We start from the raw sequence: 27,744 nt of genomic DNA, 5'->3' as shown, positions 1-27,744 counted from the left end.
GCGGCACCGGGCGACATGTTGTGTGTGTGTGTGTGAGGGGATACACGGTGCCCACCGGCAGGATCCCGAGGCGACATTTTGCGTCTGTGCGGTGCAGGGCACACACGGCGCACGCAGCGCGCTGCCGGCGCAAGCCATGCGGGTTGTGCTGGGGGCGGGCCGCCCCCGCCCCTCCTTCCCTCAGCCGCCCCCTCCGTTCTGTCGGCGGTTCGCAGTGCGGCTCGGAGCATGGCGCTGCCGGCGGGCGGGCTGCCGCTGCCGCTGCTGCTGCTGGGCGGGCTGCTGCTGCTGCGCGGCGGGGCGGGGGCCGAGCCGTGCCGGGCGCCGGGGCAGTGGGAAGGGCGCAGCGTGCGCTACGAGCACGGCACGGGCCGCAACACGCGGGCCGCCGTCTCTTACGACGGCCTCAACCAGCGCCTCCGCATCTTGGAGGAGAGGAAGGCGCTCATCCCCTGCAAGAAGTAGGTGGCGGGGGAAGGGGCCGGGGTCCCACCGAGGCGAGGGAGGCGGGGCTGCGGGGGGCGGCTTGTCACGGGGGCAGGGAGGGAAGGGGCTGGCAGGAGGCGGCCGCGCTCCGTGTGTGTGTGGGTGCGTGCAGCCCCCAGTGCTGCGTCCTACTCTTAGCCGTACTGAGCGCCCCCAGCCCCAAATGCACGGTGTGATGTGAAAAATAATCTCCCGTTAGAGCTAGGAGAAATGAGCTTGAGTCACCTTCTCCCTGCTGTTCCCCATTCCTCCAAACGCGAATGCGGCACACGGTTGATCATACAGTCGGTACCTGTGCTCAGTGCTCGCACACACTGCACAGGCTGCCTGGCCCCGCAGGACCTCCCTGTTGTTAGCATTGGTTTCTTGGTTGGGTGGAAGATCAGTGCAGGAAGGAGCAGCCTGCAGGAGGGCCTGTGTCTCCTCAGCCTGGAGCCACGGAAACTGTAATCAGTCCCTGTGTGCAGGTCCCTCAGTCACCACGCAGACATGTACCAGCCCACGGGGCTGCCACACTGCCTCTCCCACCCAAAGTTATTCAGATAACTGCATCAGCTTGGGAATAAGCCAAGGTGCAAAGCAACCCAAAATTGCTGTATCATCCAACCTTGAAAAGATCACTGTTTGGTTTTGCTTCTGGCTTCTTCCTGCCTATAATCAATTCCTTACCAACATGACACATTCAGTGTTTTTCTGCTGATGTACAATGCACTCTGACACTGTCCATACTTCTGCACCCCTTCTTTCAGGAGTCTTGGGTTGACCTGCGCATTCAACAAGCATAAAGCTTCTCTGCAAAGCCTGATGCAAGTGTTTTCTAGCTTCTGAGCTGCACTGAGCTCATTTCTTTAGGCCTGTGTTTGTTTTATTTGAAGACTTCATTTGAAGATGGACTAATTATTTTACATTTTCCACTCAGGGCCAGATTTTGACCTCTGCCAAGATCCGCTGTCATTACGTTTTTGACAAATATTTGCTCTGGACTCTGTTTTGTCTGGGCTGATAGTGCTAGCACAGGGTCAGTGCAGACAGGTGTGCTGGCCACTCATTTTTGCCTGCATTGGTTTATCATTGCAGACAATCCCTGACCTCAGGCATCCCCACCATTCTGAGACCCGCTGCACTTTCTGCCATCCAAAAGCAGAGGGTGGTTTTGTTAGGAGCGTGGCTCTCGTCTGCTCAGGGTGTGACCCTGCTTCCTTCAGTCAGTGGAAAGGCTCCCATTGATTTTAGCGTGTGTTGGGTTGAATCTAGGGCTGAGAGCACAGCTTCAGTTCACATCGGACACTGTGAGTCATAAGTCAAAGCCTTCAGAAGCTAGAGTTGGGAGGATTTATCTTGCCTTTGGAGGAATAACTTCTCTCCCACTCTGCTTTGATGTTGGCAAGAAAAGGAGAATTACACTGAGGCAGTGACTACAAAAGCATCAAGAAAAATAGTGCTTTCTTTGTCCCCGGGGAAATTTCACTATGACTGCTCACAGCTACATTTACTCCTACAAGATGCAATAATCAAGACTGGCCAAAGACCAAAAATCTATGCAGTGTTTTCTGAATCTTAGAAATTTGGGCCACAATCACACACAGCTCTGTTGGAGACACCGGGGTTGATCAGGCAAACAAAGATTTGCCTCTGTCAAGTGGTTTGCAGGCTCCTAACCACCAGAAAACCTAAAAACTTCAGTTTTCCATGTAGATGTATGTTTCAAATTCATGTCATTTGCTTTGCGGCATTTTCATACCTACTTCAACCCTGTGTTCTGGTTAAACTCTTGAAATGTAACCATAAGATGAAGAGCCCATCAGTGCTTCCTTAACTTCACTTCTTTGCCCTCCAGTTGTCTCTTGAGTACCCAGCATCCCATTGCTGAGCAGATAGAGGGTGTCCTCTCTCATCTGGTCTCAGGCGGCCTGAATGGCCATTGTATGGTTGTTTCAGCTTATTGGTGTTCCTGTGGGTAGTGCTATTGACTGCGTGTGTTGCTCCTTGGAGCTTAATTAACTACCAATTATGATCTGAGGCTGAGGTTTTTGGAGAACCTGTTCCAGCAGGAATCATTACTAAACTTTCTTTTTAACTTTTTTTACAGATCCAGCCTAAACTACACCCTGCATCTCACTGTTCACCTTACACTTTCCCCAGTGTGCCTTGTCCTACTGTATCTTCCGCCTTTAGGATGAAATTTGAGGGCAAGGAGGGCATGGACAGTCTTTTTGCACTTTGTTGAGCAGCCAACTGATATTAGGAAATAAGAAAACAGAAGGAGATTTTTAATGAGTAGAAATTGCCACTTTGAAGAGGTAATGCCAACGGAGTTTTCCATTAATGTGACATGAGTGTCCTTGGAATGGTTCCCTGAAGCCCTTAGGTGGAGCTGTGTCATGGTACCTGTTGAACATACAGTGATTTTTAACTCTTTATTGTCCCCTGTTTAGAGTTATTTCCCTCTGTGTGTGAATTGCACCTTGCTCCTGTCCAGCCCTTTGTGGACCATGATCACTGAACACAGAGCAGGTGGTGATCTCAGCACAGCTTTGCTATTGGGTGTCAGGTGTTTGCTTTGTTGTAAGCTGAGGTCTCACCGTGGGTTCAGATTTGAATGTGCCCTCACTGCATTAAATCCTGCCACTACCAAGGTCTAAACCTCAAACCCCACTCACAGACTTGTGGCTAGTTCCATTCTTCTAGAACATCACACATCATGCATCATCCTTCATCTTCTTGGAGAAACAGAGCAGGACATTTACATCTTGGCCCTACTGAAGCCACTCACAAGGATTGGTGCTCAGTTAGGATGAAGAGAAGGCATGAGGTGGGGACAGAGCCAAAAAACACACCGGTATTGTTTGAAGATTGAGCTGTTGCATGCTGTATTCAGAGTGTTTCACCCTTAGCTTCCATACTGCTTTTTGCAGAGTGATTTTCAGAGGAGACACAGTTTGGCATATAAAAAATGTAGAGGGGATGAGCATTTTTCCATGTCGTCAGCAAATCACTTGAAGGAAGACAATTAATTCTTCTGCAGATATCTTTTAACCACAGACCACAGGTATAAGTATTTGTTTAAAAACAGAGCTGCGTGGTGGTATCTTTAGTTTCTAAGGTAGTTGCAAAAGGCAAGCACAGTTTAAATAGCACTGACTTGCTTGGCTGCAGAAGCTACAAGTACAACACGGGTGTGACAGGGCTGTATGTGGAGAAATACATCCTTTGTTCCTGCAGGCTGTTAGCATGCATGTGCCAATCCTGTCCTTGACTGGAGAGAAGCACCATCTGATCAGGTGCAAATGTAAGAGCATCTTTCTGGAGAAAAGGTGGTAACTTTTCAAACTAAACAGCATGTGGGAACGTGTGTCTGACTTATCTCAAACTAACCCTTAGTTGCTTTAGGATATGTGATTGTAAAGGAAAAAACAGTGGTGTCTGACCTATTAAAATCATATAATCCATCCGTTCTGTGGTCATTATGGTGACTCAACAGGCTAAGTATTGACCTACGCCAAGCGACTGCAAATTTGTTTCCCAGACTTGGTTTTGGGAGTGGTTTCTGCAGCTTAAAGTTTAGGGGAATGAAATATGGTCATGGGTAAAACTTTCAAAATTGGCCAAGGGACTTGGGAACCCAAACCCCATTTTTTAAGATTACATATATGGAGTGTGCAGACTTATGAGACCCTTAATTTGCAGTGGAACAAAGAACTGAGATTTCAGCAGTTTCTCTATATCTAATGTGCATTCTTGGGATCTGAAATACTTCATAAGCTGCTGTGTATGTAAGCTGCTTTTGAGGATAAGTGCTAAGGGAAGATACTCAAACCTAAGTTTCCTGTTGTCCCATGGATTCCAAATTCTTCCAGGTGCCCACTGCTGGTGATGGGTACAAATAGCAGCGTGGCTACTTCTGTTGATGAGAGGCAAAAACCATTTTCTAAGTTCCCAGTGTTCTCAGCCCTGTTATTCACTGTTGCAGTTGTTCTGAGTGGGAAGAGATGAAAGCACCATTTGGAGGTGAAGGTTGAACGTCTTCAGATGTTGAGCTGCAATGCTGAGAAACGAGCAGACTGTATCAGAGGAAGTGATGGGTTGTTGCCTTAGCAGTGGTTTTGCTGTCTTCTGTTTTATGCTTTTGATTAGTTCCTTGGACTGTAACATCTTTGCCAGAGTTGTGTAAGAAGAAAAACCAAGGGAAAGAGTTTGAATAAAGCAATTCCACTGCTTGTGCTGGTGCATTTGGTGTAGCGTAGTATTCTCAAAACCCTTATTTCTCCTCTGTACTACCAAAACACTCCACCAACACCAGCTGCAAAAAACAAACTGAAACCCAGGATCCAGAACCCTTTAAAACTGGAAAGAAAATGCATCTAGGCAATGTCCTGTGATCCCAAACTGATAATTGGCCAGGATTCTGGTCAGTGTGTTTAGAAACCGTGCACTGCCGAACATTCAGTGGGGTTGTTGCCACCTAGCAGTAACAAATACGGTTGACTGGATGTTCTTAAAAAAAACAGTTTCTCATCATGAGGTTTTATTTCTCTAAAAACCACTGTTAAATGATAGCCCCTGGCACAATACTGCTGTTGATACTAGCACATGTTGCCTACATCCTTATTATTCATCTGAACTCTTTAAAGTTAGAGGAGGGGGTGCATCCTTCCTTGTATCGTATCACTCTTGTCTGTTTGAACTCCACAAAATAAAGCGTGTTTGGAGTGTCCAGGACATTAAAACTTTTGGCTTCTTTTGTTGTATTGGACATGTGGTCGAGGATATTATATACACGTATTTCTGAAACTTGAAGCAGGAGAGCAGAGTTTTCACAAGATAAATCCCTGTTGTATTTAGATTCAGGGACTTGATTTTTTTTTGTAGAGTTGAGTGCAAATGAACAGAGAGAGAGAAAATCAGGTTCATCATTTGCTCACAGACAGCACACAGACAACTGATGGCATGACCACACAGCTAAACCAACACAGTGAAAGAAATCTTTGTATTCATTGTATTACTTTGAGCTCCATTCAGTTTGAGGCCTGATGTAATCAGATGGCATGACTTGCAACATCACACCTGTTCTCCCAAGAAAAAGCATCTTCTTTGAAGGATAAATCATAACCTTCGAATTTATGGAAGTTCTTGCACTGTTGTGAGCTGATAAAAACCTGTAAATTGCCTTTGGAGAAATCAGAGGGATAAAAGCATCCAAAGGACACTTAGTTGCAACACCAGTTACTACATTAGTTCTTTGATTGTAATCTGCTCAAATTAAGGATCTCAGTCTCCTTTATGTAGAAGGACCAAAAAGTTAAAAACTGTGTGAGGGAATTGGCTGCAGTATGGTGTGGACAGTGCACGGTCCCGGGTGCAGGTTGTAGGAGCTACTACTGCTTCTGTGAATTTAGAGCTGTAGGACCCTACAACACACTGAATATTTTGGTTTGATAGTTTATCTTCCATGTAGAGTGGAAATGTATATCCTTAAAAAAGAGAAGGGTTTTGACTATGACAGCTGCAATCTAAGAGACACTGAAAAGCTGAAGAGTTTGGGTTAGTGGGCAAAAGATCTCCTGACTTCTTGCTTACTTTTGTTATGCAGAGCTGCAAGCTTAGTGAAGTCAATGAGAGCTTCACCTTTAGCACAAGGATCACATCCCAGAGCTTTACATTAGATGTGCATTTGTAATGTATGGGGGATGGGAGATAAATAGAAATCTCTCTGTTTCCGATTCAAACTCAGCCTCAATTCCTGAGGTTGATCCCCACTGCCAACAATGAAACCATCATTCAATCTTGAGTCCAGTTGATGACAGCAATGGTGTAACTGTGGTGCACAGCTTTCAGTTTTGTGTCATCTGAGTGGATTTGGAAGATATGGTGATAAAATCTGTGCCTCTGAATCTGGTCCACACTTTGCCTCTGCCAGAGCTTCCAAGGATAAGTTTTGGTAGGTGATTGCCAGTTAGAGGAGAGGAAGTGCTCAGGGGAGGAGGCAGGATGTTTTAATACAATACAAAATGCTTTCTCCTTTTTCTCCTTTTTTTTTTTTTTTACTTTTTTTACTTTTCTTGTTTTTAAATCTTCCCCACATTTCACTTTGCAATCCATTTGTGTGCCAACAAACTTGATATTCACGCTGTAGTTGTGATTGTAGTTGTGATTGTTTAGCATTGCTATTGATTTGTTCATGTATGAGAACCTTTGAGAATCTTTGGCTCCAGCTGGAGAACTGATATGTTTCACATATCAACAGTCAATGTCACAAATCAACAGTCCATTTTCTAAGTGCATAAGGCAGGTTTTTCATCTGGAGGGTGTTTTTACAGACAAGTCAGAGGAATGGTAGCAGTTTATGCTGTTATTCGTAATGAGCATGATAGAAAACAGGTTAGAAACTCTGGGATCTAACTGTAATTAATACTTGGGGCCTGATAGGTTTTTTACTTTTATATTAAGGACGGAGTTCTCTTCTCAAGCTAAGTTCTTCTGCATCAAATCAATGTAAGGATCAGAGGAGAGAATCTCCTCTCTAGCTTCTCACCCTCATGCTGGTCAATTCCACAGCCTTCTTCAGATGACCTTCAGCTTGATTTGCAAGGAATCCCATGCCTGCAGCTTGCCATGTTCTCTCTTAAGGTATTTTTACCTGTTGCTCTTCTTTACTGGAAGGGGAAATTATTTTCTTCGGGGTGTATTTAAGGTATGGTATAGTGCCTGACGTGCTGGGGAGGTGTGAAGTGTTTGTGGAACAGAGCCACATTGTGCAACATTCTGGCTCCCGTAGAATAAGGAGCATTGTGCCTGCACAACATTGCATAACCTGAGTGTAACACTGGGCAGTGAAACTTCTCCTCACCACTGCCAAGCTGACCTGTTTATTTCAGTTGTTTTTGTTTACTGCTGCGTTTTTAAGGTCCTGAGGGAGATGCATGTATGTTGAGAGGAGAGTTTAGGTTCCATAGGAAACTTTGTCCTCCCATGGCTGTTTTCCCAGTAGTGTGGTTGCTTTCTGATACCTGAGAGCCACAGGTCAAGCACAGGGTTTTCTGCCAGGGGTTCTTTCCTGTGTTTGAAAGAACAGAAGGCTCAACATGTGAGACAATCCTTGTGTACAGCAGTGTATTGCCTGCCAGAATTGGTACCAGTTATACTTTCATATGCAGGAGCAAATTAGGAGTTTCCAACAGCAGCATAACTGTCCTCGTCCAAAAAAATAATTTGTGACAAGTGGTACCAAGAAAGAATCCCTTGTTTCCATCTGAACTTGTTTTCATTTTTTGTAAATGTAGATCCTTGAAAAGCATTTATTTGAGAATCAATTTAATCATTTTTGAAGGTTATATGCACATATCTGGCATTCTGTCCCTCTTGTGCCACAAAAACTGAGCAAGGTAATAGTAATTCTTGCAATTCTTGTTTTTGCTCTTGAGACTTTAATTACCTGTATTCATATGGTCAGTAAGACTTGCTCCTGTAGCTTAGCAATGGGCATATTTCTGCTATTTTAGGTTTTGTTTTCTGATTCTCATGACTTTCTGAATTTCTGGCATCAGAACATGAATTTGGCAGACACTTTCTTTTTGTACAGTACTCACACTGTAGTCATTACAATTTTTCAATCATTGGCTATTAAGATTTCACATGCTTCGGGATCTACATAGCTGTTCATTCCACGAAAGCCTATTTTATCCCTTTCATTTCTTATGAAATTAAATTTACCCTGACATTCTAGCATGGTCTAGAGTGTATTTTGTGGGACAAATCCAGCCCAGAGGTACTCCCAACTCAATAACTCCATGCTGCTTTCATGGTTTTCTGGCACTACTGTACTGGAAAAGTAATGTAGAAGTCACCATTAAGGTGCAAGGATGCCACACTACATGTGTTTAACATGCTTTACTTGCATATAAAGCAATTCAGAATTTAATAATCTTTCAGTAATAATTTCTTATTTGTGAGAAAAAAAACTGGGAGACTAGCAATTAAGAAGATCTGGGTTATTAGATACTATTAGTATACTCAGATACCAAACCAGTCTAAATCTGGAGCTCTCTAGATATGTCTTTAAATAAAAATGAGTTTCAGAACTTAATAGAAATACGTGTGGAACTGCGTAAATGTTTGGTCCAACCCTTGTGTCCCCAAATAGCCTAAAGGCTACAGGATACATAAGAAAGCCAAGCTTTTGGAACTATGGAAGAGTGGTGGTCACCTTGATTGCTGCCATCTTTTGGATCTTCAGAAGTTCTAACACAGTGCAGCAGTTTTCATCTAGCTTTGTTGCAATTGAAATTGACTTTTAATGTAAAATATTCATTAAGTTCATTAAATTTCATTGTCCTTCTGAGCTGGAAGGTAATGCTACAAGCTTACTGGATATTTTATTTTCTACATGTATTATGTATCCAGAGGCTTATTGAGGTAAAAAAGAAAGCTCCCTCAAACCACTACTGCAGAATGGTACTATTTAGCAGTGGGATAAAGGAGAAGAATCTCTGCTTTTGTCCTGCTCTGTTCTTATTCCAGTTACAGAGCAGAAATGTTGTGAGATCACAATGAAAAAACCCTTACAGTAGGGTTTCAGTCTCTGATGTTGTCCATATCTGTTAGATCCGATACTGTCATGCTTAGCAAGCAGTTTGTGCTCCTCCCGTCATTTCTTTTTGGGAGTTGAGGGAAATGTTACTACTTATCTGAAAATCAGGTGATTCAACAGGTAGAAGTATTCCTAAACATGAATTTGCTATGAAACTTTAAAGTTTCATCCAGTTCCAACTCCCTGTCTCCCCCTACACCAGGCTGCTCAGTGCCCCATACAACCTAGTCTTGAATACCTCCAGGGCTGTAGCATCCACAGCTTCTCCGGCAGCCTGTTCTCTTTAAGTAGTCTGTCTGCATGGATACCTTGTTGTTTCAGAAGTGAATGCTTCTGAGAGGGGACGCCTGGGTTTTCCCCTAGTTTTCAGAGCAGTTTTGTTCCTGGCAGTGCTAAAGACTCTAAAGAGTTGTGTGGTTCACAGAGTTAATGCAGTGAGTGCAGCAAAATAAGGTCTCATTTTTTATTCTTTCAGTATCTCCTATAACTGTTTGCAACTGTGGTTTTATCATATTCAGATACTTTTTTTTTTTTTTTTTTGCCAGGAAACTTATGATTCTACCATACTGTTAGGCAGCCAGCACTGGAAAGTTTATCCATGCTATGCAGTTATGGTAATTCTCAGAGGATGTTTATTATTTGGAAAATGGAGTTCCATACAGGATGAGGAATTCTTACTACAATTAGTTTCCAAATTAATGTATCACTGCATTATTAGATCCAGATTTCTTGGCCTGCATCTTCTGTACAGGAATCTCATATCTTTATTCTTGTCTGTGGTGGCATCTGGGGACTAGGAAGCCTCTACTTATCATGTCAAATACCTGTACACATAAACACAGAAGAATCTGCAAAGTGAGGCCAGTTTGTTACCTTGCCTTTCTCAGGAAAGAGTGAAGACTGGGTAAGGTGCTTGATAAAGTGTGGAGGTATGATAGCTACTCTACTTGTTATGGAGGAAAAAATCATAGGGGACAGTGAAAGGAGACAAGGGCAGGAGAGAGGAGGCATGCCTTGAGTTTATTTATTCCCCTTTTTTCTTGAAGAGTGATGCAACATCAAAGTACCTCAGTGTAGCAGAAGAGGGAAGACTTGCTATCTTATTAACTTACTCTCATGGGCTGCCTGTCTCCAAAACCAAGCATAAGCATCTGGATTATGATTCTCTGTAGATTTCTTTGAATTTTCTCACTATTTTGGTTTGTCACAGAACTTTTAAGTGTAGAGATTTTCACAAAGATACCTCTTACACAAGGTATTTTAAGTTATAAATCCTTACTGTAAAGTACTCTCATTTCTGGAGTAGAAAACATTTTCACAGAGATGGAGGCAGTATTGGATGTAATTCATCATGTTCAGGGTACCCACTGTTTACCATAGTCAAGCAAGGTCCAAGTGGCACACGGTGGAAGGAAGGCACAAACTGCTAGTTGAGGCACCACCAAGTGTTGGTGCCACGTCTGCTTAGTAGTGGGTCAGCTGAGAGGATCTCATCATGTATTGGTGTTTGGAATCCCAGCATGTGTCTGAAACACAACTTAGTTCACTGAATGTTCTTCTGAAAGAGTGGAAAAAAAACACTTAAAAAGCACGTATGTCTCTGCGGGGTAGATACTGTAACTGAGATGCTTATGTACTGTAGCAATAGTAACTACAAACATTGTTCGGTATGTTCAGTGTCCTCTGGGTTATTTCTTTTACCATGGAAATATTCTTCAGATTTCCAGTATTCTCTTCCTCATTGGCCTAATGAATGATCTGCTGATGGCAATTCGCAGCCCCATTTATAAGCAGTCTGCTCTTGGTGATTTATCCTGCAAAAGATTTGAGTGCAGTTTTGGGCTGTGAAAATCCATTGATAGCTTTTGCGTTTTAGAAAATGTCAGGAGAACAGCATATGTAGGATGTTTGCTGAGAAGTGCATGTAATATCTGAACAAGCATCAAATACATAGCCAAAATTTTGCTTAAGTTGTTATTAGCCTGAGCTGTTCATGTATAGATTAAGCTTTATTGCAGCTGATCTTAGCAGACTGGATGCCACCATGTTCATTCTGCCTTGTGATACACCTGCAATTTGGAAGGCTGAGGGCAGACAATACCAGCACTGGGCTTTGTTGGCATAGAAAGCCACCTGTATCGTTATCCTCTGCTTCTCTGTTTGCTGCTGAAGAAGGTCTGTCCCTCCCCAAGTCCATCAACGATATTAACACCATATAGAGAACACAGTTATCTGTATTTTTAAAACAGGAATTATTTTATAACAGTATTTATTAAAGCTGTAGAGGTAAAGGAAATTTGTTTTTATGTAGCTCAAAGAAAACTGTGGCTCCCTGCCAGTATAATATCATACGTATGATGCTGGGCTATATGTTGGGAAGACACCTCAAAACGAGGCAGACATACCTGTTTGCTAAAGACTTTAGTGTGTATTCGTGTCAGATGCTAAATGGTAAACCTATTTCTGTCATGTTTTACTCAGCATGAGTAGTCTAAACATGTTCAATATGTCTAGTGACCTTTCCCTGAGTCATGGAAAACTTTCAGCTGTGCCAGCTCTGTATATTTATACCGATATTATTTACAGGTCTTGTCCTTTATGCTGTTGGTTCTTAGTACTCCCCTTGAATGAAAAATAAATATGGTAGGTTTTTAATACAATTAAAATGGCTATAGGCTTTCTTAAGAATGTATTCTTAGCTGCTCTTACTTTAGCTGATTGCTTTGTCTTCGGGAACTGTTGTTTCTGTGATGAACTGACAGATAAACTGCAGATTCTCTATCAGTATGCTGGTGAGTGCCCTCAAGCAAGTACTCAACAGTTTGAAGAGAAGGGTTTTCAAATGTACGTTCACCTATTCAAAATTTATATATTTGCAATCCAGGTGATTTTAGAACATCTTGAGCCCTGTCTGTGTAGAGAACAATGGTAGGTTGTCATTTTCAGTGCTGCAACAGTTTCATTGCTGTAGCATTTACAGCATTACATTTAAAGGTAGCTCATTATGTTGTTTTGTTGGGGTATTTTTTTGTTGGTTTTTTTTTACATAAACCCATTTCCCTTCTGTTGTCCCTAAATACCATTTGCATAGGATACTGGTTTAAGGAAGCTTAAGATTGATAGTATAAAACAAATCAGGCCCTTACATGTGTCTACCTCTGAATGCTTTTGTGGCCGCTGGTTCACTGTTTGTTTCTTGCAGTGCATCATGGATATTGCTTACGAGTAAATTAAGGTCCTTTCCAAATCAAACCATTCCGGGATTCTATGACTATCTGAGCTGTCACTATCCTTCCAATCCCCAGGCTCCCCATTAAATAAGAATGGAAGCTCTACCCTCTGCAGAGACCCAGCAGAGAGGATCGGCAATCAGTACCACTGCTTTTGGGAAGACTCAGCAAATTTTCACTTAAGTTTGTTGAGTATTTCTGGATAGGTAGCAGTGTGGAGGATCCAAGTCAGTCATACAACTGACAATATCAGAACTTAGTGATGAAATTTGCCTGTTACCAGAAGAAGGAGCAGCCATCAGTATTCTAAGATCACCTGCACATAAGGCTGAGAAGGTCTCTGAGTTGCCATAAAACCTGTTCCTTGTTAATGGAGAAGGAAAGCCTTATTTGGGATGTCTCTGACTCCTGCTTTTCTTAACACTCCTCATAAAATTTGCAACAGAGAGAGAAACCTGTTCTTTGCAACACCTGCACATACAGAATATCTCAACTCTTAACTTCTTATTATGCACTGAGCAAGCTTACCATGGCATACTGTGGTCTTGATTTTGTAGACTAAACACGCCTAGTTTCTCCGCAGGTCATCTTCTTTAAACATCACATTGTTCCTGCTGTTCCCTGGACCAAATCCAGTCTGTTTGTCTGTTCCCTTACATGGCATCCAAAACAAGGAGCATTACCACTCTGACCTCATCAGGGCTAATAAATGTCCTCCTGTGTCTTGCATCTGATGCTGCTGCTAATAGGCCTAAGAATGCGATTTACTTTTTGGCAACAGGTCTATATCCTGATTTATCTTTAGTCCGTCATCTACAGGACTCACAGATGCTTTTGTTCAAAGCTACTGACCAAGCAGTTATTCCACTTTTTATCTTTGTGGCTCTGTGTAGTCCTTGTCCTTTTTAACAGTTTGCACATGGTGATGCTGATTATAAATTTTTAATGTACATTCCATTCGATCAAGATGATCTGGATAAATCTGATCTTTTTTAATGTACTTGAGGCTCTTTCTAACTGTTTCATTGGTGAAGTGCAGTTTTCATAAAAAAACAAAAAACAAAAACCAAAAAAACAGTAATAACCAAAACCAGGCATGGGATGGATCTGTTTTGGAGGAGGGAGGTATTTCCATTTTAAATGGCTTCTCAGTAATGATGCTGAAAGCTTTTAGCTGTTTTCTTATACCATAATGAAGTGATTTGTGAATTAGAACTTTCTTCATTATATTTATGTGCTTAGGGAGATGTGGACAGAAGAATGGGTAAATCTAAGACGCTACTCAACAAGTACATGGGGGTTTCAATCCTCTGCTTTTAACCTCCTAATCACGATATGTTCCCTATAGTCAGGGCTGTACTCTGCTCAGTCTTCCTGCTTACGTGTGTCATTCCTCAGCCTTAAATCTGTTCCTGTTAAGCCACGTTGTCCTTCTCTGTCTGAAGTGAAGGTACTTCTAATTGACACAGAACTGTAAACTAACCTTTCTAAATCATCACCATTTGTTGTACATCAGATCATCAGATATGTGTTCAAAGTGTTATTTGCTTTATAGCTATTAATATTTGTCTGTAATTCTGTGTTTTCTCTCATTCAGACATTCTTTTTCATAATTCTTTTATTTTCCACACTTTTAGTTAACTTCACATGGACTTTTCATGCACGCAACTCTTTGTGTTTGGATCCAGTCACTAATTTATGTGCTCAGCAAACAGTATTAGCTTTGACTTATAGCTGTTGAAGGAAAAAGGCCCTCAGAAAGAATTATGGATGAAACACAATGAAGTTATTTTTATGTTGGAGGTGGGGAGGGAGAATGAAGTGCAGTGCCAGAACTTCAGGTTGCACTTATTTTCAGTGAAGTGAATCTCCATCTTCCACAAATTTTATTTAAAAATAAACTATACTCAGATCTTTGGATAAAAATGTTAGAAAGCTAAACTGTACTTAACTTTCAAACTGTGTTGTCTGATTATCCTAGCCGGCCTGACTTCCAAAATCCCTTGAAAATAGATATAGTGCTTTTATTTTTTACTTTTTTTAAATTTTTTTACATTGGACAGATATCTGAAAGGCCTGAATCATCCCTTTTAAGGAAATCATTGCAGATGGAAGATGGAAATCATGACATCTTGGGGAAGTAATCTGGTACAAGTGAACATCCTCACAAGTTTTTCCAGAGAATGTTCCACCATGAAGTAAGAGTTTGCTCTATTAGAAGAGAGACCTACACACTATCTGTTGTAAAGGGCAATCTGTTCTTCAAACGTCTTTATTATTTTTATACAGGAGTTCATACTGAAGAGCAACTAACTGGCCAAGTATGTGGGTGATGGAATTTACAATCTATGTGAAGAGAAACAGCTCTCTTGGGTTTCATGTGTTCCCTTCTCGTAGTATCTGAAGATCCTTTTCTGCTTGTATGTGGAAGTTAAGATCCATGTACATATGAAGGCGCCATGCCCATTCTTAGCTGCAGAGGTGTTTATTTTTCATTATTCTTTTATTCAAAACTAAATGTCTTCAAGGGGGAGATTGTTTATTATTTGTGATTATGGACCTTATTCTGTTACATCTTTCTTCTGTGTGAAATAAATACTATCCTATAGGTGCAGAGCTAAAATCCAAATTAATATGCTTTCTCTGAGCCTGATTCAGAGGCAAGTGTGATAACTCCAGATAAATCTCGCAGTTACAAGAAGTATTAAAAACAGGAACACAGGTATGTCTTTCCTGTATCCTTTTTCTTTTGGGAATTACTCTAAATTATTGTAAACATCGTTTTTCTGGCTATCTCCAGATGTTAAATTTCTGCTTACTTTTTTATTTTGTGTTTTTCCAAGATCAGAGAGTGCCTTAATATAATTGCATGCTCAAAAGAACATTTTGGTCTCAGTTTTTAGCATCTGTTCCTTCAATTGAATTATTTACTTCCCTTCTGTATGTAATGCAAAGAGAATGAAAAGCATAATGAATAAACAAATAGTAATGTGCCTTTGTCATTTCCCTCCTTGCCATTCTGTGCTTTCTGAGGTCTTTAATATATATTGAGATGAGAGTCCTGGCCTTGATCACTCTTTTTGGATCTTCTCTAAGCTCTGCCATGACTTCCAAGTAAACTTTATTATCATTAACCTGTTCAGCGCAGCAAGACCTCACTAGCCTCTTTACAAACCCAGAACAAGAAAATAATCTCTGACCTCAAGCATATTTGATATTATATGGCTCTACTAGGATATACAGTGTTCCCTAGGAGATGATTCTACTGATTCATTGGAAAGCATTATGGTATTCTGACTGCATCTTTCAATCCTAAAGTTTTGAGCTATGCTGTTGTCTACTGAGGGGCTCCAGTTCACGAGTATACCATTACTTATGGAGATTTGGAAGTGCTTTCTATTGAGGGCAGCACATATTTTAGCCCCTTGAAAAACACAGCTCCCTTAAAAACAATGCTTCATTGTTTTCCTGGATTTTGACTTAAGTTGGAATGCGTTGTACTCGAGGGTGCCACTTGATGGATCAGGTTGTTTATTACGGAATGTCAATTAGCCAAAAAGAGGCAGCAGGGGAAAGAGCATTTTTGCTGAATAACTTAATTTCCCTTACTATTTGCCAACTAACTAATCTAATTTATGGAAAGAAAACAAAACAAAACAAATCAATTGAAAGAATAAGGAATTGCATTATTTTTACTGAATTTTGTAATTAAAGTCAACGAAATATGTAATCCTTTAGTTAATGAAGCTCTGACTTTCCAGCTTTTGTTTCCTATTTTTACGACTTTCTCACTAAATGAACTTCAACATTAATAGGATTTAACCTGCCTGATTCTCTCTGCTTCAGAAACTGGTAATGCTGGCAGAGTTCCTCACATACCATGCTAGTTAGATACCTGATACAGAGGGCTTGGTCATCTTGACAATAAAAAAAAAGGGTCTTTACAATCTGTGAATGATTTAAGTCAGTCTAAAAAATACTGCATCTTCACAGTATCAGATTACGTTTGCTGTCACATGTATTTGCAAAATACTATATTTGTACAATATACCATAGTCCAGCATCGCTGCCAAACATGTGAGATCAAATATGGTAAATTACTGTTGTTCTTGAGGTCTGATACACCAAAAGAAAAACACAAGACTGAAATTACCGAAACTTCGTGGGAAAGAGGAAAGGAGTTCCCAGAAATATACTGAGAAACGAATGCTTCTCAGTTTTGAAATGAGATATCTGGAGCTTTCCAAAAGCAGATTAAAGTTCTTGACCTGAAGAGTGTTTATCAACTGTCTGAATGTCTGCATAGTAGCTTTGCTCCCTTGGAAATGTTCTTAATCTGAGAAGGTGAGATGAGATTTTGTAGTTATCTTTCTAGTAGAGGTCCCCATTCACTTAGTACATCTTTCCTCAATAACAAGTCTGGTACTGATATGATAATTTTACGGGCTATGTTATCAAAAGGGTATCAGATAACTCTAAAATTCCAGAGGTACCTGTGTGTGTGCAGAAGAACAAAGGATTTGTTTGGAGTGGTTTTCGTAGGATTTCTTCTAGTTAGAAATGTTTCTGACTTCTTTCACAGTGTTGAATAATGCCCTTTTACAAACAGAGCTGGCAAAGAATGAAATAATACTACAATGGCAGACAGATGTTCCAAGCTTTCGGTTAATCTCAAACAGTAAGGCAAAGTTAGCTTTGGAATAATTGCAGAAGGATCTACTTGATATCTTAAATATCAAATGGTGCTCCCTGCTGAGCAATACAATAGTTCTGATACAAATAATACATAACATTTTGCTTTTATTTCTTTCAATTGCTTTATAATAATTACTGAGTACTCTGACCGATGTGAGTGGAAGTTTTAGGGATACAATAGCTGCAGCTGGGAGAAGTGAGTCAGCAGGTTAAAATCCTGGACACATAAGACCCCATATGTCTTTGCAGGAAAGGAAAGTCTGTTTTATGAGAACCATTGTTCTATTGTTTTGGGGGACAGGAGCTGAGTTTTTGTTCTTTGTTAATACAGAGCCTAACACTAGAGGTTCCTGGTCTCTGATTAGTGACTGTCTGGTGTTACTGCAACCAAAATCAAATAACAAGAACGGAATCTCAGGGCTTCCATACTGTAAGCTGCTTGTCCAAAGGCACATAGCAGAATGATACAGAGCCAAATTTCAAGCACAAGGAATTTCTTTCACCCCATCTCAGCTGCAAACCTCTATTTTGTTTCTCTTTAGCAAATAACCCTGTCTGAAGTGTTTCAGTGCATCCCATAGGCCTTGGCATTGCTGCTGCCAGTGCTTCTGTTCCCTTAGATCATATAAAGGCCAATAGGCTGCTGCTTCTTTCTAGGGAGCTAGAAAGCTGGGAGCTGCATACGGAGGTGTAGAAGTGAATCATGGGAGTGGTGAACGCTACCTGATGTGCTTCAGCACTGACACCAGGGTGCCATGGCACCTTTGTGGCAGGACACAAAGCAAAGCAGGTAGCGTGGTTTTGAGCCTCATGACTTTTTTCTCAGTAACACTGTAAGGTGAATTTATTGTTTTGGATTGCGTTCATAATGTGCAGTTCAGTGATCCACTCAGAATACAGGTACTTAGATAAACTCGTTGGTCTCTTCCCAAGGAGAGCAGGATACTGAGCACAGTGTGTATCCCACCTACTTTTAGCAGTCAGTGGGATTGTTTGCATAAGATGTGGTCCGGTGTTAAGAAATCATGTAGTGTATGGGAGCAAGAAACATGTATGTCTTTATGTCATGGAATGTATCCATTTTCAGGCCCAGACAAAGGGAACATTAAGAACAGCGAGAGAGTCCCATTAGGCACATAGTGTACAAAGGGTGTGAGGCGTAGGATAGAGTAGTACAGAATAGGACAGGAAAGAAAGGAAATAATCTCAGTTGGACAAATACAGTAACTTATCCAAGTAACTTCTGCAAATCTGCCTGACTGTGCCATATGAGGGGGTTACGGCTTTCTTGAAATTAAAGTTTAAGGAATGAAATTGTTATAAAAATAAAATAAGGAGTGGGCACAGCCTACAAATATGTTACTTCTTCAGGAAAATAAAACAAAACACACAACTAATTAAAAATAATTTCCTCCTCTGTGTTTTTTTGCCAAGCCTTATTTTCAGGATTCTGTGCTTCCCTTGAAGCAGCCAGTGAAACAAACCTCAAGCACCTAAAGCAAATAGAGGCAGTACATTTAGGACTTGGCTGTCACAGAAAAAAAAGAGGAAATGATTTTTAAATATTTTGTTTTAAAATATGCTAGATTGTAATTTTTATATCCACACATTTTACTATTAATTTTGGCTGGCGAATGGTTCCCTTTATAAAACAACAGCTTAACCCTTCACCTTTCTTGTGCGGTTAAGCTTAGATCCTGGGCAAACTTGTGTTTCTGTGCTCGCCGCTTTCAGGACACACATATGAGCAGTTCTGTTCAAAATTTAGATGTGCGGTACATCAAAGTTGATTAGTGACAGTATTGATAAGTTCACCTGCTTATCCTTATTCACATGAGTAAAGCCACACTCTTTGGTTCTCATCTTGTCTGTGTGCTGCTGGTCATGCCAGTAGTGCATCAAGTCATGTCTTTGGTATTTGTGCCACAGTTGTTCCCCTCTGCCTCTCCAGGAAGCAAAAATGTGGGTGGTGGAGCCTGTTGCTCTGCAGAATGTATGCTACAGACATGTTTAGTGATGTGCTCCATTTGTTTGCGTTTTTCAGATTCTTGTTTTCATTGTGACTGTTTTGTAATGCACACATTGCCATCCGCATATAGAAGGCAGAGTCAAGGAAGCTGACTTCTCTGGATCGTGACCTTCTGCAGTTATTTAGATCACCTTACTGAAGTCACAGTGACTATTTACGTGCTAGAAATTAAATGCATGCGTTTGCTTGACTGAGGTTTGAACTACTGTTTCATTTGAGTAAAGATCGTGGCATGTGTCCCTTGTGCAAGGATGTCAACTCTTGGGTTTTAATTTATAGAACAGAAGATACTTCTTCCATGAAATATTTATGAAAGAAACAACGGAGAAACAGAAATCATGAAAAAAAGTATTGTTAATAATGCAAAATAAAATTGCTGTGGGAAATAAGTATTAATCAAGGTTTTAAAGGAAAAAAGAAATGAAAGCGTATACACTTTATTCCCAATAGTTTATATGACTTAATTAGTGTATAGTTTTTGTTATTTCACAAAATAACTGTATTATCACTCAGATATCTCAGGTATTGTTAGTCTCCTGAAAGTGGCTGGGCAGTCAGCTGAACAGTGGTTGAGACATTAGAGGCTGGTTACAAACAACAGTAAGTGTATGTTGGTTTTCTTGTGACTGTATTCTCTGGTCTGGGTATGAGGCAAAAGTTACTGATGTGGTTATTTGAAAACAGGCTTGGATTTATATGAGGAACTAAGTGATTCATCAATAGATCATCACAGCTCTGCAGCTTTGACTAAGATAATGGCAGATGAGCTTGGGCTAATACAAGCTTTCGGTCGTAGTTATCACAGAAACAGGAATATTTTATTAAGATTTAGGCAGGAGAATGGTTTACCACAGGGAAGCTAATATGCAGTCATCCTCTGTGTGAATCTTGTTAACGTGCCTGGTGACTTACTTCCTCACAGAAAGCTGAATAAGCTACTTTTCATGTGCAGCATTGGGTGTGAGTGATATGCCCTAGCTTACCTCATGCCAACTTTGTTCACTTATTTTCTTCATTGCTGCTCAGTTTGGCTAACGCCATTTAGCTTGCCTGTGTTTCCACACACAGCTGCTTAAGTGATCTAAAAGAATCACAAGAAATGATGCTTCAGAATGTTGCTAAGATGCTTTTTCAGCATTGCTGATGATCAGAGGGCTGGAGCACCACCCCTGGGATGTTTTATAAGGGCATGTAGTGACATGACAAGGGGAGATGATGGTTTTAAATTGGAAGACGGTAGATTTAGACTGGGTATTTGGAAGAAATTCAGGGAGATGTCTCTGCTTACAGCAGGGAGGTTGGAACCAGATGATCTTACAGGTCCTTTCCAAACTAAACCATTCAATGATTCTGTTATATACTTCCCATAATGCAGCCTTCAAGTGATTTTTGTGTCAGGAGTGGATGAAGTGACTCCTATCTAATATGGTTGAATAGTACCATTAACATTTTAATTATTTTGATGTCAGCTCTGTGTTATGTAAACTTCAAATCCCTCTGAAAAGACGGGGACAAGGAATCACAAGTGGAAGAAGACACTATTACAATGAACAAGGTGAAGCTGTATGAGGCAGTTAATCCTGTCCCCCTCTTTTCCCTAGAGTAACCAAGTGACTGTACACTGTAGCCAAATACTTGAGCTGAGAAATTCATGGGATGATCCTACTTATGAATTCACAGTTCTCTAAACTCTGGGTAGTTTAGAGTTTGGATTCCAACTCTGCTTTGCCAAAGGTGCAGAGCTCTCATGAGGATGCTCTAAATTGCGCTTTGAACAACATGTCATGTGATTGATAATGCTAAGCACATCAGAGAAGTTAGGCCCCTGGAATTTTTGGTTGTTTATTCAAAATCAGCTGATATTTGCAATAATTTCAACTCTGTCAGATGACCATGACCTTCTTTTCATAGGTAAAGTCCACCATCTGTGGTGGAAGCAACTTCTGTAAGTATGGGCTACATGAAAATGTCCATGAAGAGGTTTGTTACCTACCCTGAGAGTGGAGCTTTGTCAGCTCTTACTCTAAATACAGAAGATCAATTTTAAATCCTTATTAACTACTCATTTTGTTGACCTCACCTTCTGGCCTCTCCAGCTCACTGATCTCTACACCTTCTCGTATGTCTGCCTCTTTTTTTTCCCTCCTTTCTGCTGTCACTATTTCCTTGGATCTGATAAATCTCAGAGTTAAATTTTGCCAGGAGGAGGAAGAGCTCCTCAGACCTGCATTTGGGACCATCTATTCATGCTTCACCAGCATGTCTCACTAAACTACATGGATTTCCATGGAGGAGCATCTTGGAGAGTGGCAATTACCACGTCTAATCAGCTCAAAGAAAGGCTCTGCTACATTCATGGGGAGCTGAATCTATTCAGTCTATGCAAACAAGTTTTTCAGGAGGTTTATAACTTTGCCAAGTATGGGCAACTTTTTATGAAAACTTCTCTCCTGCCAACCCTCCAGTTTTTCCTCCAAAACATGGAGGCACTAGAAGCGTTTTAATGAAAGTTATTAAAAAACAAAGCAAAAACTAGTAATAACAACATGTTTTTTTCTCTTGGTTGTTCTCAGAAAAGTTGTTCTGTTGTTCTCAGAAATGGCTGAGCCAGTTCAGCCTGATTTATTTATTTTGGAAAGAGTCGGCCGAGACAAACTTTCAGCATGGGAAGTTTCAGCCGAACTGGTTAGTCTTTCTCAAAGTTTGGCAGAGTTAAAAGCAAGTGAAAATGGTCTTGGACTGAGAAATCAAGGGCGAGTTTAGTTAATTGACGGTGCTCCTTGTTTAGTACAGAAGGATATCAACATTAATTGTTGTTTTTGTTTGTTTCAGATTCTTTGAGTATATACTGCTCTATAAAGATGCAGTGATGTTTCAGATTGAGCAAGTTACAAAGCTCTGCTCGAAGATTGCTCTGACTGAGCCATGGGATCCATATGATATCCCTGCCAATTCAACATTCGAAGATCAGTACTACATCGGGGGACCTGGGGATCAAATTATGGTACAGGAATGGTCTGACAGAAAACCAGCCAGGAAATGTACGTGCATGCTTTTGTTTAATCTTCATAATAATGATCATCTGTTACCTGGGGGAAAATAAAATTGTTCATGTTTCACCTCAGCCTTCCATGTTTCCATAAAGTTTGCAGGAAGACACAATAAATATCTCCCCTGTACAGCATATTGTTTTATTATCAGTGCATTTTATTAAGAAAATATTTTGTATCTCTGCAGAATCAAATATGCCTGAGGGATTTATTTGTATTTTATTCTGTATCATTCAGATTTTGGCATAGAACAGCATCATTTTAGGCCTGAATCCAGCAGCCTGAATGCAAAATTGATCTATAGAATAACAGTAGTATATGTAGGTCACTCGGAAAGTAGTGCCTCCTATTTATTTCCATGACAACTACAACAGATACAAAGAGCACAATACTGTTTGATAAAGCAAACTCTCAGATACAAAACAATTGTTTTGCAGCGTAGTCGCACTTTTGGAGCGAACTTCATAACTGGGAACGCAAAGTAGCATGTCTTCACTTAAAGATATAGTAGAAACAAAGCAGTTGTCAATGTGTATCTACACACTAGTATCAAATGTCATAGAACACATGGCTGTGCAGCAGTGGATATTGTTAGTACACACCTAAGTTTTGTTACGCACAACACTAGTAAGAAATGTCTGCTCCCAAGGCTTAGTTCTGCATTTGGCAATTAAACACCTGCATCATAAAGAAAGCAGAATTTTCCAAAGTACAGTATGTTAGTTTTCAATACAAAGCAGTTTATTAGCACACTGGATTCAATTTTGTCTGTGGTTTAGCGATGACCCAGACAACTATAAAAATAATTTTAAAACCCCATGAAATTTATGGCGTTATTCACCTACTGCAATACCTTAGGTTATAGCCACCAAAATATATGGGCTGATGAGGAATCTGAGCATTGAGCCAGAGGAAAATATATATTTTTTGAATAAAAGTAGAAATAAAATGAAGGGTACAATCATTAGACCTCTGTAACTGTGTCGATGTATCTTCTGGTATTCTACAAGTGACAAGTTATCACTCACTCCAAGAATTTTGTTTTTCAGATCCAGTATTTTGTGAGCTTTTATGGAACTTAATATCCTGATACCTTCAGTTAATGATGTGTGATTTTTATCCTGTAGTATTTCAAATTTCCAGTGCTTTGCTGTATGATCATTCTGAAGAAATAATGTCTTAAGTTTGTCTACTAGCTCACCTTTCAGATAATACTGGATGGATTCCAGAAAGTAGAATGCTGTTAAAATTGTGAAGGTTTCAGTGGTGATGCAGAATACCTTGGTAGCATTATATGTTGCTTTATTTTCTCATTCAAAATTCCTTGCTGAGGAAAAGAATCTTCCATTTCTGGATACTAAAAAGCAAACTCTCTCAAATTAAGACATTCTTGGTATATTACAATGTCCTGGAGAGGTGTGTTCAAATACTGCTTGGTTTGCCACCCTTTTTTTTAGTTACTGTACGTGCATTTTGTCTCGGTGCTTTTCTGTTTCCAATAATGCTGTTGTGGTACAGCATATGAAACAATACTGGAGGAACAGAAAATAAGTGTTTGATTGCTGCCGAGTGAGAGAAAATAAACCTCCTTGAGACTGGAAAAGATTTTATACAGATGGTATTCAGAGGAGGCACGTTGTAACCTCATGGCTTTCTGCTATGAAGAGATCTGAAGCACGTGAAGTAATTGGATCGAGTGGTGTATGATGGAAGGATTAAAGAGAGATCACAGAAGGGGTGCATTAATAAAATAAATTTAAAGTTGAGGCTTTTAAAAGTGCATGGTGTTCGACGGAAACTGCTTTGATTGTACTAATGTCTGAGTAGAAGTAGAGGTGATAACAGGGGACGGGGGTAGAAGAGAGTGACAGAATGACTCTTGAGATAAGCATGTCATGGAATTAAACTGAAGTTAAGGAAAAATGACAGGCTTGCTGCATCACATACATGGAAGAGATCAGCATTAAATATAGTCTAGAAGTAATGAGTGACCCAGTAGAAATGTTTAAGTGGAATTACAAAAAATAAAAGTGATCACTATAGTGATTTTATGAAGAGATATTGGTAAACAGATGGATTAAGTTAAGAGAGAGGTGAAAGAGGAATTGTATCTGGAATATTCCTCTTCTTTGGAGACAAACATTCTGTGCTTGAGACAGTAAGATGCAAAAAAAAAAATGAAGCAAAGTGATATTTATTTAAATCAAAGATGTGAGTGTCGTCAGTATAAGAATGGCGGTTAACATTTTAGATAACTAAAGGCTGTGAAGACAGGACATTAGGGATGTCAGTTCTGGTGTAAAGTCCCCATCACAGCAGAAGACAAGCAATTAGTTGTGTAGGTCAGTGCAGAAATATGCACGGGAAGGGACACGAAGGGATACTTCATACAGTTGTGGGAACTACTGCCTAAGACTGTGTTGAGGTCCAACAACGTGAAATGGACAAGTTTTCAGTAATCACCCCTTTCAACTTGTTAAGTCCAGAGTGTAAGGTGGTATGTCCCTGCGCTACCCAAGTTGAAGGCATTCGCCTTCTGAGAAGACAACTCCCTGAGCATTACAGGGCTATCATTGGTGAGTAGAGTAAGTGCTGCCATGACAGTAGCATGAATGATGGGAAGAAAACAGATTTCTGCAAAACAAACTAAATTTGGAACTCTTTCAGAAGAGGTGCACTTGAGAGGCAACATACCAATGCCAAGATTGTATCATAGTTCAAAATGTGCTAGACACTGAAATGTTCAGGATTAAGATCACCATGGTTTCTAAATCAGTACCAATTTGTGGCTCTTCTTGGTGTAAATTCTTCGTTAAGGCTATCAGAAAGATAGGGCCCCATAAATGAGTACGGGTAGTCCCAACCTATAGGTTTTGCTTGAGGGGTGGCTGCTGTGCTGTAAGTGTAACACATTCCTTCATGCTTGTCATCTAAATTAGTCAAATTTCTGCTTTCTTTCAGTGGAATCTTGGGTTGGTGTTTACACAGTCAAGGACTGTTACCCAGTGCAGGAAACATATACGAAGAACTACAGCGTGACAACCTCCACTCGCTTTTTTGATCTAAAGCTTGGTATTGCCGACCCCTCGGTGTTCACCCCACCCAGCACCTGCCAGACAGCCCAGCCAAGGAGGATGAAAGATGAATGCTGATTATGGACACTGGCTGCCCCGGGCAAACAAATATTAGCCAGGAGAATAGTTATTAATAGTCAACTGCTGACGTCTAACCTGATTTTTCAAGCTTATTGTTACTCTTTTGGGAATTGTAAGTTTTCTCTTGAAAGAGAACATAAACATTTAACCGAGTAAAGTATGCAACACAAAAGATCTCTTTCATCGCATTAATCTGTTCAGTGATGCAGTTGAAGTACTATATAGTTACCACTAAGATAATATTTATAGATATTATTTATTTAAGCTGTGGCTGATTTTCCTTTTGCAAAGGTTTTGTTATTTATTTTTTCAAGAAGACAAAGCATAAGCAGATGGCAATAATGGTAATATAATGTAGGAAAAGCTAGATTTTGTTGTTGTTACTTCTGGAGACTTGAGTGGAAATGTCCTGGGCAAGACCTCATCATCCCTGACCAAAAAATATTCCGTGTAAGACAATGTGCATTAAAAGCATGGAAATTCATTCACTTGGTTTTGTTTTGTTTTGCTTTTGCTTTTTTCTTACTGCCCTTCAGAAAGGCAGCAGTCTAATGTTTGAGCTGACTTGTGTTCCTTTCTGCAAAGAAACAGGAGTAGTTCTATTCATGTAGTGCTCACCAACATGCAAAATCTTCTCCGTTTCTTGGGAAAAGGGCATGAAAGTAAGGGGAGAGAGGGACACCTCAAAAAAGTAAGCCAGAGTTTTCTTGCATTTGCTATACTTTGAGTGAAATATTCTAATAGGGCAATGAGACCTTTTTTGTTTGTTTGTTTTGGGTTTTTTTTGGTCATATTTTACTTTAGCACTTTCAAGGCAATACTAGTTTTATCCTATGCAAAGAGATGAAGAGGTACTGCACTCTAAGAGGCTTTAATGTTTTGTAACTATCTTCAGGAGTCTTTCCTCAAAAAGTATGGAAACACCACTATACTTCCAGGTAGATGTGGAATAAAAACCTGTTCTTGATATATAAGTAGGCTAAATCAGGATTCAGATAGTGCCTGGCAATCCAGGTATTGTGAAAGACCAAGTTGCATGACACGTATGGGAAGATGGGAGGAGGAATCAGAGGGAGAAGGAAGTTTTAGGTGCCTCATATGTGGTCAGGTTGGAAGGCACTGAGATATAAGCAAAAGTGACAATCTTGCTTTCTTTTGCACTTACTCCATTGATGCCTGCCATCTTTGTTGTTTAGTTAGCGTTTCAAACCTTGCCATCTTGACATCTTTTTCTGGTGGGCAGAGAAAAAGTTTTGGTAAGGGAAATAAATAACTAGAAAAGTGCAAGAAATGCAAATATTTTACTTTAAAAAAAAAAAAAAGATAAACCAAATCTGCATGTACCATCAGGCCCTCAAAGCTGCGGAATGGTGAAAGGGTTTCAAGCTTTTACCAAATGAAAATAGTTAGCTTATTCCTCGACATTTTATTTATTATTTGCAAATATATTTAAAGCCAGGTCCTGTCATGTTACATGTTATCAGGTAGTAGTTTATTCGTCTGGCTGAAAACAGCGATTCTGGGAGGTTTGGTGTGGTTTTGGCAAAGCTGTCAGGTTCTGTCGCTTCCTTAGCGTCTGTTGGACTCTTCCCCAACCACAGACAGTTTGCTTTTCTAGGGTACCTTTTAGTGAAGAGAAATGATCAAATTTGACAGTGATAGGAAGTCTTACATAAATAGGATGCATAATTTACTGGCCAATATTATCATATCATGACCAAAACCAAAGGCTTCCACTATCTGGAAGAGAGATGCTGGCCAGGCTTGCATTGCTTCATACGCTCATAGCTTTTAGTACACAGGCAAGTGGTTCAGTGGTTGTTTTCTTTTCACAGTTGTGGTCACAATGGAATTTTACTTAGCCTTATGTCTGACAAAAGCATATACACTAAAATGTAGATAATTCATTGTGTTTTTGCCTCAGATATGACCATTTCACTGAGGAAAAAAGGTGTGGGGTTCCTTAAATTTAGGATGCATTTAGTCTGTACTTACCTTTTGTATGTGACAACCTAAATGCTAACTGCATATTGTTTTCATTAGGGCAGTGATTAATATGTATTTCTTAATATGTGTTTCTTGCTGGAGTCTGGAAAATACAATAAATCTGGCCTGCAAACATGAAGCAGTGGTACTGTATTGTTTGGGATTGCTTTGTTGTGGTAGGGCAGATAGCTGAGTAATCATTGCTTTTATTACATTTTGCTGACAGTGATATAATTTCTAGCAATAATATTAAATACTCCCTTAAACATGAATTGAAGTCTGTTACACAGACATGGTTTAAAAGCCTTGCAGTGGCATCCAGGGCGATTTTGTATGGCTAAGCATATCCCTTTAAAACAATGTGGTCATCTTACCCATTGCAAATTCATTGAAGAGAGTTACCAAAGAAATGTCAGATAACAGAGTTCGGGATTACTTCTTTTCAATTAGCCAAATATGAAGGACTATGTCCTAGGGCCTGGTTTGTTATCATTTCTTGCAGTTTGTTATTGTGTACCACAAGAGA

The 27,744-nt window shown here is 40.2% G+C and overlaps 1 protein-coding gene across 1 annotated transcript; it reads left to right on the top strand.

The window, feature by feature from the left end:
- Nucleotides 1-196: 196 nt before the first annotated feature.
- EPDR1 (ependymin related 1) lies at nucleotides 197-27,357 on the top strand. The gene is made up of 3 exons (XM_015854213.2): nucleotides 197-461; nucleotides 21,860-22,068; nucleotides 25,039-27,357. Exons 1-3 carry the CDS (start codon nucleotides 229-231, stop codon nucleotides 25,227-25,229), a joined length of 633 nt encoding a protein of 210 aa, XP_015709699.1. The 5' UTR covers nucleotides 197-228; the 3' UTR covers nucleotides 25,230-27,357.
- The last annotated feature ends 387 nt before the right edge of the window (nucleotides 27,358-27,744 follow it).

Source organism: Coturnix japonica, chromosome 2 (genome assembly GCF_001577835.2).
Source record: "Coturnix japonica isolate 7356 chromosome 2, Coturnix japonica 2.1, whole genome shotgun sequence".
NCBI lineage: Eukaryota > Metazoa > Chordata > Aves > Galliformes > Phasianidae > Coturnix > Coturnix japonica.
Note: the sequence above shows the minus strand (reverse complement) of the source record. Positions and strands in the feature narration are given on the sequence as shown.

What these genes read in the sequence shown, in the direction of transcription:
- EPDR1 (XM_015854213.2), top strand. Translation starts at nt 229, where the DNA reads ATGGCGCTGCCGGCGGGCGGGCTGCCGCTGCCGCTGCTGCTGCTGGGC. An exon ending in GCGCTCATCCCCTGCAAGAA is followed by an intron (nt 462 to 21,859) that starts GTAGGTGGCGGG and finishes TGTTTGTTTCAG; the next exon opens with ATTCTTTGAGTATATACTGC. An exon ending in CAGAAAACCAGCCAGGAAAT is followed by an intron (nt 22,069 to 25,038) that starts GTACGTGCATGC and finishes GCTTTCTTTCAG; the next exon opens with TGGAATCTTGGGTTGGTGTT.